Source organism: Prionailurus bengalensis, chromosome B4 (genome assembly GCF_016509475.1).
Source record: "Prionailurus bengalensis isolate Pbe53 chromosome B4, Fcat_Pben_1.1_paternal_pri, whole genome shotgun sequence".
Taxonomy (NCBI): Eukaryota; Metazoa; Chordata; class Mammalia; order Carnivora; family Felidae; genus Prionailurus; species Prionailurus bengalensis.
In genome coordinates, this window is record NC_057358.1 from 127,374,049 (window position 1) to 127,386,066 (window position 12,018).

The 12,018-nt window shown below is 44.0% G+C and overlaps 1 protein-coding gene across 1 annotated transcript in view; it reads right to left on the reverse strand.

Annotated features, from left to right (window-relative positions):
- The window catches only part of BPIFC (BPI fold containing family C), a 52,121-nt gene that overhangs the window by 15,496 nt on the left and 24,607 nt on the right, over window positions 1-12,018 (reverse strand). The window contains exons 5-10 of the mRNA XM_043562450.1: window positions 9,734-9,862; window positions 8,431-8,586; window positions 8,244-8,307; window positions 6,361-6,421; window positions 2,063-2,154; window positions 889-1,065 (exon numbers count right to left, since the gene is read on the reverse strand). Of these exons, the coding sequence (XP_043418385.1) occupies window positions 889-1,065; window positions 2,063-2,154; window positions 6,361-6,421; window positions 8,244-8,307; window positions 8,431-8,586; window positions 9,734-9,862 (679 nt within the window). The remainder of the gene's footprint in view (window positions 1-888; window positions 1,066-2,062; window positions 2,155-6,360; window positions 6,422-8,243; window positions 8,308-8,430; window positions 8,587-9,733; window positions 9,863-12,018) is intronic.

The following is a 12,018-nucleotide window of genomic DNA, read 5'->3' on the forward strand; positions in this document are numbered from 1 at the left end:
ATGTGTAAACATTCTACAGTGGTTAACAGTAAGTCTTGTATTATTGCCCACCTTTTCAGAGATTACCGAGACAAAGGATGCTTAAGTAATTTATCTTCACAGATGAATGGTTTTCAAATCTGAAGCTAAACCTTTCTAATTCTTGGCACTCTATGGTAGCTGGTGTAGCCACACCTACTGTTTTGAACACAAGTTTTATAACCACTTGTATAATTAGGACCCATGGAATAAAAAGATTAGTAAGGGATGCTTGATAAAAGTTGTTGGTTGACTGGAGAGAGTATTCTCATCATAAAAGGGAGGGGCACGGCAAAGAGAATCCATGAGTATGTGTACTATTACTGGTCATTATAGACAAATCGGTTGCAATTACCAACAATTTCTCCTCTTTGTGTAGGCATAACACAAACCATAATAACAATAAAGATAATAAGCAACACTTACAGAACACTTACTCTGTGCTTGGCATTGCTCTGAATGCTTTACGTATATTTAAACCTCTCTAATGTCCACAGCAACTTTAGGAGAACGGAATTATTATTATCCCCATTTTCCAAATGACGACACTCTGGCACAGAGAAGTTAAATAAATTGAAAGTGCCTGAAGTCACAGGTCATAAGTGGTGAGGAGAGTCCTGGCCTTATTTAAGATCATTCTAGAACAGTGGCCTGGTATCACACAAAACTGAAAATAGCAGAACTGGAAACCCAACAACTTCCAGTTAATAAAAACATTAAATTAACAATTACTTCATTCATGTTCTGGTAGGATTGAGGGTCTAAAAAGGCCCAGGAAATAGAAATTATGACTTAAAATTCCTGTAATGGGCTACTTATAATAAGACTAAATGCTGGCGCTGATTGTCACCATCCATTAACTCTCCTCACCTCTTTCGTGGAGAGAGTGACGTTGAAGGCTCCAGCTGTAAAGTAAGCAAAGGATGCAGATTTAAAGAAAAACTCAGAGATTCCAACATACAACATAGAGTCACTGCGTTCCGGCAGCACAAAAGGAACTGGCGAGAAGGGAGGGTCAGTGAGGTCTTCTAGTGGGTAGACTACGCCCTGTGGGAAAACAGAGAGAAAGATCAGTGTATCAGGTGAAGACTCAGACATACAGCACTAAAGAAAGTGGGTCCACTCATGTCAGAATCAGGAAAATACCAGAAACTCTCTGGGGATTAAAAGACGACAAGGCCTTCTGACTCCCTGACCAGCGACTTTGGTTTCGCAGCTCTGCTAACTTCTTGAGCAGATATGGACATGTCTGTCCACCCTGGGATGTGACCTTCTCCCAGAGAAAGGAAGGCAGGTGCATTTAACTGGATATACAGCTCTGCATAGTTCCTGAGGTGCCACATAGAGATACCAAACCCTCCACCTTCAAACTCTATGACTAGCAAGCATCTGGGGTGTCACAGAGAGACTCAGAAGGACCCAGGACTCTCAATGGGTTAAAGCATCTTTGTGGCATTCCTAATGCTGCCCTCATTAGCTATGTGGTGTTACCACAAAATGTGCCTTGAGTAACATTTAACTGATTTGGACGACTCTCAGTAATTGAAATAAAAGTCAATATGCGCTTAAGAAAACAATGATATTAACTTTGGGGAAAAACTAAACATAAAGACAATTAATCTCTTTTCCAGAATCAGCAAACACCATTTTCATCTGTGAATGGGCCTGACCAAGGTCAACATCCCTCAGTTAAATCGACTAACCGGTCAGGAATAGGAGTATCGATACATATGATCTACTGATGTATTAAGTTCTGATACACATAGAACCACTCTACCTCCTGCCCCTTAGCATTGGACCTGTTCCCAGAAACAAAGGCATCATGATACTTTCCATAATACCCAATACTAGACATGTGTTGGGTAATACAATCAAGAAAATGTTGAATAGTCTTTTGAAAGAGCATAAGCATGAGGGAATTGCTTGAAGGGAAATTAAATTATATGAAAGATATGTAGTTATATTTCCTTTTGCACATAATATTTGTTCTTTGAATATTGGCGGTTGAGAGCCAGGATGAGAATTCTGATGATGATAAAGTTACCTTCAAATTCAGGTCGATGTAATTCTCAGTAATTTCTGGAGAACTGATTAGGGAATAATCCAGGAGAGTATAGTTGTCTATCTTGGTTAAAACTAAATAACAAACAAATACAAAAGAAAATTTATATTAAAAGCATAGCATAGCAAATGATTATTATCCATCCAGAACAACATAATTTAAATGCTCTGTTATTCAAAATAATGATTACCCTTATTTATAAGTAATACATGCTCACTTTTCAAAACACAGGATAAGTAGGTAAGTCAAAAGAAGAAAGTAAAAACCTTTCTTAATCACATTACACTGAAGGAAACATTAGTAAAATGTTGTTGGATAGCCTTTTTTTTTTTTAAAGTTTATTTATTTATTTTGAGAGACAGAGAGTGAGCAGTAGCAGGGGAGGGGCAGAGAGACAGAGAGAGGGAAAGAGAATCCCAAGCAGGTTCTGCACTGTCAGTGCAGAGCCCTGACATGGTGAGGTCATGACCTGAGCCAATGTCAAGAGTTAGACACTCAACCGACTGAGCCACCCAGGCACCCCAAGTATAGACTTTTATATACACACATACACACATACACACACACACACATGAACACAATGCATATATACTTCTTTAAAAAATTTTTTTTCCAACGTTTTTTATTTATTTTTGGGACAGAGAGAGACAGAGCATGAACGGGGGAGGGGCAGAGAGAGAGGGAGACACAGAATCCGAAACAGGCTCCAGGCTCCGAGCCATCAGCCCAGAGCCTGACGCGGGGCTCGAACTCACGGACCGTGAGATCGTGACCTGGCTGAAGTCGGACGCTTAACCGACTGCGCCACCCAGGCGCCCCTGTACTTCTTTTTAAAAGAGAAAATTAGATAGGGGTGCCTGGGCAGCTCAGTTGGTTAAGCGTCTGACTCCTGATTTCGGCTCAGGTCATGATCTCGTGGTTTGTGAGTTCAAGCCCTGCATCAGGCTCTGCGCTGACAGAGTGGAGCCTGCTTGGGATTCTCTCTCTCTCCCTTTCTCTGCCTCTCCCCTGCTCGCTCACTCTCTCTCTCTCAAAATAAATAAAATTAAAAAAAACATTAAAAAAAGAAAATTAGACAAATAAAATTCACTTATTAATATTAAACTGCATATATTAGGCTGGTATAAAGAGAGGCTTTCAAGTTCTATATTATAGCCTTCTATATAGTTAGAACTTTAAGGTTTTACAATGAATATGTATTATTATTACAATTAGAAATAATCTTTTTTTTTTCAACGTTTTTTTTTAAATTTATTTTTGGGACAGAGAGAGACAGAGCATGAACGCGGGAGGGGCAGAGAGAGAGGGAGACACAGAACCGGAAACAGGCTCCAGGCTCCGAGCCATCAGCCCAGAGCCTGACGCGGGGCTCGAACTCACGGACCGCGAGATCGTGACCTGGCTGAAGTCGGACGCTTAACCGACTGCGCCACCCAGGCGCCCCAGAAATAATCTTTAGAAAGAAATATTGAGAGAGACAGACAGAGAGAGACAGATAGACAGGAATAAAATTCCCTAAGTTAAAGAGGCCAAGAAAATTTTCATGCAGAATCTATTAATTCAATTCATGTTTTGTATTATAATTTTCAGAGCACAGCAGAAGGCCAGGGGACCAGGGGACAGTAGGTGGGGTTCGCAGGAAGCATGATCTCAGAGTCTGAGGCAGGTTGTACACACAGGGGTGTGGCGCTCGGGGTTCCAGCCTGGCCTGGGAGAGCTGCTCTCCTGACCACCACCTTGTGTTCTGTGATACGAAGACCCCCTCCCTGTTCCAGAGGAAGGCATCTGAGAACCACATCTTCTCCTCTTGCGTGCCATGCTTGGTTTATTTCATGGGTGGTGATAAGAAACAAGCAGAGATGAAGGGACTTGCAAGGTGAGGGCCTAATGCGGCCCTATGTCACTACAGTTTCTAAAATGCTTTTAAATTCACAGTCTGAACAGATCCCATCACCATGCTAGGAGGGGAGCAGGACCATGCCATTTTACAGGTGAGACAGTGAGGTTCCCACGAATAGAGACACTTGCCCATGGGAAGCTAGAACATGAGTCCTTGACCACTTCTTTCCTTACTACATCTTTCTCTTTCCTGACCTCCCCAATCTTCATCCATCTGCACCCACTCTGATCCACTTGTTCAACCACCATGCATCCTTTCATGGGCCTCATATTCATTCACCGAGTGCAGGTTAGGCACTATTCCTAGTGCTGGGGACATCGTCAGAGAGTGCCTGTGCTTGTGGACCTCATCGTCTGAGGGAAGAGTCACACATATGAACAGGAAATTACGATACAGTGAGAGCAGGTCTAAAACCGAGCTCCTCTACAGACTTATGCTTACAGTCTACCCCACCTTGGTAAATGGCCATTCCACTCTTCCAATTTTCTAGTTGCTCAGGTGAAAACCTGGGGTTGTTCTTGACTCCCTTCATGATGCACATTCAGGGTGTCAGCAAATACCACTGTCCCTACCTTCAAAGAACATCCAGAACCTGAATGTGTCCTATATCTTCATTAGTCCATCCAGGCCAACTGCCATCATTACTCACATAGGTCGTTGCAGGAGCCTCTTAAGTGGTCTCCCTGCTTCCACCCTTGCCCCCTTTCTGTCTGTTGTTAATAGATGGAAGCCAGAGTGAGCTTCTTACAATGTAAGTCGGATCATGCAAGCCTTGCTCCGAACTCTCCCAAAGATCTTCATCTCAGACTAAGAGCCAGCCTTTGTATTGACCTGCAGAGCTTGGAAGATCTGACCATTGCTTTCTCCCTTTCTGACCTCATCTCTGGCTGCCTTCCCCCCCACACCCTCTACTCCCAGTATGGCCTCCTCGTAGTTCCCCCGACATACTTGGCATGCTCCCACATAGGCCTCTGTGCTTGCGGTTTCCTCTACCTGGAGTGTTCTCCGTCCAGATCTGGGAGTGGCACACTCCCTACTCCATTCAAATTCTTACTGTGATGTCGCATGCTCAGTGATGTCTTTCCTGGCCATGCTCTTTTAACAGAAATGCCTTTTCAGCTCCTTCTCTGCTTTATCTTTCTTCTTATCACTTATTGTATCAGTATCATAGATTTTACTTGTTATCTTGCTTGCTGTCTGTCTCCTCTGACTAGTCCCCATCTTGCTGTCTGTCTCCTCTGACTAGTCCAAAGAGGGCAGGGATTTCTGTCTCCTGGGCTTACTGCTGCATTCCCAGCACCAAGAACAGCATCCAGCCTGTAACAGGTTCTCAGGACAACTTTGGTGAATGAACAAATAGAGTGCAAAGAGAGAGATACACCCAAAGTATCATGTGAGCATAGAGGAGGCAAAACCTTGGGGTACAGGCTATCAGGTAAGACCTGCTGGAGGCGACTATGTCTGAGCTGAGCCTTAAAAGATAACAAGGAGTGGACAGGATAAGGGATGGCTCAGGAGCAGCAAGTAGAAGGGACCGGACCCCTCAGGGCTTAGCTCAGTGCTAGCAAAGAAATGGGTGTTCAATAAATATCTATTAAATGAATAAATGGGTGGAGGGGAGGGGAAGGCAGGGGGGGTAGTGTGAGCCAAGCAAGGGCCTCGGGGACAGTAGAAGCAGTTTGATTGCTGGAGCAGAGAAAGGTGCAAGATGAGGCTGAGAGAGGTAACTTTAGCCAGAGCATGGTGGGCAGGTCTTATAGACCATGTTAGAGCATTTGGACTTGATCCGGAGGCAGAAAGGAGCCACTGAAGGGGTTAGAATGGGGTCAGGGGTGTATTACTCAGTCGAGATTGGCATTAATTATCCTGAAGAGGATGGATTTAGTGCCAGAGCTGGGATTGAAGCCTGAGACAGTTTAATTCTCTGACCCACACCTAGTCGCCAGCAGCCCCCTGCCTCCTGCTCTGAAGTTGGTTAGCAGCAGAAAAGAGCCTGGGGCACCTGGGTGGCTCAGTTTGTTGAGCGTCAGACTTTGGCTCAGGATACGATCTCATGGTTCATGAATTTGAGCCCTGTGTCGGGCTCTGTGCGGATAGCTCAGAGCCTGGAGCCTGCTTCAGATTCTGTGTCTCTCCTCTCTCTGCCCTTCCCCTGCTCACACTCTGTCTCTATGTCTCAAAAATAAATAAAACTTTTTAAAAACTACATATAAAAAAAGAAAAGAGCAGGCCCTATACACAGTCTTCCCGTGGCTCAAGTTTGCAGAGCGTAAAGCGGGCAGGAGAGCTGGGGGATCTCACATTGAAATGCAAACCTGGAGAGTACCAGAGTGTGAAGGTGGGAAGAGACCCATCCCAAAGAGGCAGTTCTAGGACTCACCCTCTATCGTGCTGAGGTTGGCATTCAGGGCTTCCACCTCATTCATGATAATGGGACACAGCTGGCCACAATAGGAATAAAAAAATTGCAGGTTATCATATTGCACTTGAAACCTCTCTTTATGGCTTAGGCCCTGCAAACAAAGGCCTTCTGGTTAGGAGACATTCTCCCTTTGGTCACCAGGACTTTTCCTGAAATTAGTCGATGCCCCTGGGCCTCACGTTACGTACGTATGGCTGGCATGTCAGTGAATGCTGGCTAAACTTCAGAGCAGCCAGGACGACACCCAGTTAGCCCCATAAAAGAATGAGGCCTTGGCTTTTCTCTCTGAGGCATGATGGGACATGTGCCTGGTACCTGCTAGTGCGGTCACACCTGAGAAACCTGCTGCTGGAACAGCTGCCTTCCTGCTGTGCCGTGCTCTGCTGGGAGAGGCTACAGCCAGGGCCTCCACTTTCCTACTTGGCTGGCTTGAGATCCCTCTGGTTGGCAAATCAATCCTGAATCAGACTCAAGCTCATCTTTACGAAGCCACCGTGTGCCAGGCGTGTGCCAAGCTCTCAGCATGGTGGTTACGAGCAGAGGCTCAGGAGCCTGACCATCTGGGGTTGGCACCCTTGGCAAAGTTGTTTGTACTCTGTCCACAGTTTCCCCATCTGAAAGATGGGGATGATAATTGTACCCACTCAATAATGTTGCTGTGAGTAGAAATTGAGGTGATCCATGTAAAATTGCCCAGCACATGGCAAGTATTCAGTAAATGTCAGCTGTTGTGTTTCAACCCCATTGCCTCACAATGGTGCAGAGAGATGGGTGCCACTGTTGCCTATTCACAGATGGGAAAGCCAAAGCTTAGAGAGCCTCTGGGAGTTGCCAGGAGTTACATTACTAGGATTGGAAATCTAGATAGTTGTGGCATGAGCATTCTTTTCTATATTCCCGTGGCACAGAGGGAATACTAGAAGCAAAGCATCCGTGGTCTCTAAATCATACATAAACTCCAGGCCAGCTTAACTAGTGGCTTCCGTCAGAGGCCAAAGAACCATGTCTTGTTTCGAACGGAGGAACCATGGGGAGTGTGGGGCCTGTGAACGGGACAGCACTTTCCCAGTCACTCTCTAACACACATGTGCGCTGGCACTCAGCACCAGTCAAGCGAGGATGGAGAAAGACCGTGAAACTTCAGAGTCCCTCGACCAGCTGGGTAGTTCCCTTGGACGAGCTGCTGAATGTGTTTGCATGTTGATTTCCTCACTGACATTCATTAAGCACCTCCTTGTCACTTATACTGTTTCTGGAAATAACCATTCTTCTCCCCCACTCCTTACCTATCGAAATCATACGTGTACCTCAAGGCCCAGTTCAAGTCCTCAGTCCTCTAAAGAATACCCCTGCCCACCCCCCACCCCCCCCAGGAAGCTTTCAGGTCCTTTTGATGTAATCTTTCCATTTCTCTGAGCCTCTTCAGTTCAATCTACTGATCATGTAATTATGTATTAAATTCAAATACTCATTCAGTTATTTTTCCACAAGACTGAGTTGGGTTTTCCTAAAAACCTTTCTTACATTCCCAACAGCCTGTAGCCTAGTGCTGGGCATGGAGTAGGTACACAGTAAATAAACTCTTGCTGATTGTTGCCCCATCCTGTGGTGAGCGCTTGAAGGCAGGAATGCTGTTTTATTTATCTCTGCATCCCCAGCACTTACCACAGCACATGGTAGGCATTTGCGAAACTTAAATTGCAGAGGATGTGTGTGAAAGTGCCTTGGATGATGCCTAGCATACAGTAGGTGCTCAGTAAAGGTTTATTGAGTAAGAAGTAAAGCATGGCAGAACTGCTGCTGAGCATTTTACTGTGGCCATGTCACCTCTAAAGACTTACCATTTCATTTAAGTTCTTTAAAATGGGTTTCTCCATGGGCTCAGCGAAGGAGTTGTACAGGACACTGGGGAAGAAAGAAAATATGGGCTTATTCCGGAACTTTATCTGCCGGTTATAAACCTCTTCCTGCGCTGCTGGAGAATCCAGCCCCAGACTAGCGAGCGCCTACCACGGTGCTATCACTCACCTGAGTTCTCCGGAAAATGAGACGTGGGCATGGTTCACTTGGGCGTAGCAATCTTGGAGCTTCAGGATTGGGTGACCAAAGTCATTTCGGGCAAGAACAATGATACCGGTGAAGTAGACCCCAGAGAGAAACAGATCAGCTCCTCCTGTGTCTTGGCTGTTGAGAGAAAATGTGCAAGGTTACCCAGGCCTGGGCAGGGGAGAGAGGGATCATTTCTCTGACTACTCACAGCCTCTAAGCTCCTGGAGGGCTTTGTCACCTCTGGATTCCTGGCACCAATAATGGGTCAGAGCAGAGTAGGTGCTGAATGGATTTACTAAACAAATGAAGCAATGAATATGTCAGTGGTGACAGTGTTAGTTTAGCTTTTTTATTCTGAGTGCTTTCTGGTGCCCACAGTGGCTGAGCACCTATCAAGCACTATGTGTATACAATGCTTGGAGAGAGAGAACACTGGATAGCCTTATGTAGGACAGGCACTGATGGGGATGTGACAGACGTAGTCTATGAACTCTCTGAGGGACTGGAGTGTGTATTATTCATTCCCTTGTCTCCAGGATAAGCACACAGAATAAGCACTTAATAGGTGGCTGATGAGCCAGTGAAGAAATGAATGAACCCTGAATCTATGTTACTTATGCCAGAATATATCATTCCTCTACAGTCTACAGGACTGGAGTTCTTGAGATGGGGATAAATGGTACTTGGTAGGCACTCAATAAATGGTTGTTGAATGATCAAGTGGATGAGTGAATGTGCCATTCTGGGGTGCCAACCAAGGCAGACCTAAACATTACACCCAAGACATGTAGTAGGTGGTCTGCAAGCGTACCTTGAATGTGATACCTCCTTTCTCTAGGAGGGTGCAATTGGGCTCCAGCTGACTATTATCTTTTTACCTCCTTGTGAGGTAGGAAGGTCCCATCTCTTAATCAGTTGCCCCTGTGGATGGGGAAGTATGTGGAATCACCTGAGATCCTACAGACTCACTGAAGGTTTGAAATCTTGAGTACGTGTTCATTCCTTCTAGCTCTTAGGAAATCTTAAATGACATTTTGCTCTGCCTTCAGGGGATGGATGCTTTTCCGTCCTCCCACAACCTCCCCGCCCCCCACCGCCAGCCCCCAACAGAGATATTCTGATTTAAATCTCTCTTGGAAAAAAAAAAATGCTCTTGAGAAAGACTGCTCATGGCTAAGGGAAATAAGCCTAATGTCAAAAACATCACCAAATTTATGTCCTTCCAGTTTTTGTTCCATTTCTTCCCAGAATAGCGGCAGACTTTTTTCAGTGGGACACTCACAAGAGTGGAGACTTGATCTCCCAGTCGGTGCTGATGTTGGCGGTGCCGTGGTTAGTCAGTGCCTTGATCCCCACCCCAGGCACAAAGGCTAATGAAGTATTTGGAAATGAAAAGGCATTGATTTTTATGCTGTAGAACAAGAAACAGAGAGGTCAGTGCATATCTTCTAACACTTCTCTAAGTGAGGCAAAAATCAGAAAGGAGGTTTGTGGAACCCCTAATTCCTGTAGAGGAAGGGACCTCAGGTCTGCGGTGCCTCTGGGCATTGCCTTCTAATTCCCCTTTGGTCCTTGCCAGGAAGCCCCTTGTTTCTAATTGAGGGGGAAGTGAGTAAGTTTAGAAACAAATGTGAAAATAATACATTTCTTTAGTTTCATTAAAGACAATACAATATGAGTACAACATCGCCATCATTATTTTCTCCTTCAGCTGTTCCAGTGCTTCTCAACAGGGTGGGGAAATTAGTATTTTGGGTGGGACAATTAGTTTTGGAGAGGACTTTATATACATTTTAGGGTACCTGGCATATGTACCAACTACACGCCAGTAGTGCCCTTCTCCCATCACTGGACAATCGCAAGGGTGCCTTTCTCCTATTCCCAGATGCCCTCTATATGGACAGAATCTTCCCTAGTTAGAGTATTAACTTCCCCTAGGATTCTCTGAGCATAAGAGGCAATGGGCTGCAAGTAATCTACATAGGTAGATAGCTCATGTGTTGAGTGATTACTCCATGCCAGGCACCATGGTAAGCACTTTACGTGCATTAGCTCATTTTAGTCCTCGTGATAATCCCATGAAGCTGTTGCTGGTTTTGCAATTTGCAATTCAGAGATGAGAGGATAAGGAAGTCATGAGCACTTGGTTGAAGTCATATGTAAGTGGTAGAACCAGACCTGGAGCCCTCCTCAATCTGTTTTCAGACTGTGTGCTTAACACTGGGCTATGCCACTTCATGTATTCCGCAAGGGGCACTCAACTTGGAGATGAGTTTTGTGCCAGCCATGCAAACTTAGGTAAGGCACTTAACCTCTTTCAGGCAATCACTCAGAGGAAGGTTTACTCATGGGTAGGCTGAGAAGAGAAAATGAAATCATCTATGCATAACTGTGGCACAGGAGAAAGACATTGTTCTGAACCAAGGTTAGGAAAAATGTAAAAGGTAAATGTGATAGCTGATAACAAATGCCTATCTACTGTTTCTTGTATTTTGCATCCTTTCCTACCTGTTCTTTGTCACACACCCTGAGTCCCACTGTGGGAAGAGGATGGTAGAGATTCATTTAACAGATCTTAGAAATATTTTCAGTTTGGTACCTATAGGCCTAGCCCATTCTTTATATTCAAGCTATGGATGTATCATGGAAGAGATAATTTCTTTGTTGGTGGACACCTATGTTATTTCCAGTATTTCTGTGTTATAAACAATGACACACAGAACATTCTTACATGCTGTTTACATGTGTGTCTTTCTAGTGATGATGCTGAGAAGTGGGATTAGTAGGTCAAAGGGCATGCATTAAAAAAAAGGTCCTTGTAAATTACCTTTTAAAATAGCACTGCTCAACAGAAATAGAATGTGAGCTACATATGTAATTTAAAAATTTCTAGTAGTCACATTTTAAAAAGGGAAAAGAAATGGGTAAGAGTGATTTTATTAGTATTTTTTTTTTTTTACTTAACCCAACATAATCTAAAATGGCATCATTTCAACACATAGGCAATATAAAAATGATTAATGGGATATTTTATTTTCCTTTTTTCAAAAGAACTTCAAAATATGGTCTGTATTTTTACACTCATAATATGACTCAAGGTGGACACTGAATTATCGGTGTTATCAGAAACGCTTGTTATCAGAATTATCAAGTGTTATCAGAAACACTTGACCTATATTTGATTGGATAAAATATTCAACTGATAAACTTACATACGTAAATTGTCCCACACATACTTAAAAGCTTTTCAATAACTGAACTGAGTACCAAGTTTTAAATTAAAATTGATTGAAATTAAATACGTAAAATTTCAGTGCCTTCATTGCACTAGTCATATTTCAAGTGCTCAGTAGCCACACGTGGCTAGTGGCTCCTGTGTGGGGAGCACAGATCTGAAAGTACTGTACCAGTTCACCTGCTCCCACTAGCAACGCATGAGGATACCTGTTTTCCTCATCTTCACCACACTTCATAATATATGATTCACCCTGGATTTTTCTGCTGTGGGATTATCATCACTGTAATTAAATCATTCATTCTGTAAATATATCATGTCCATCTCTCTTA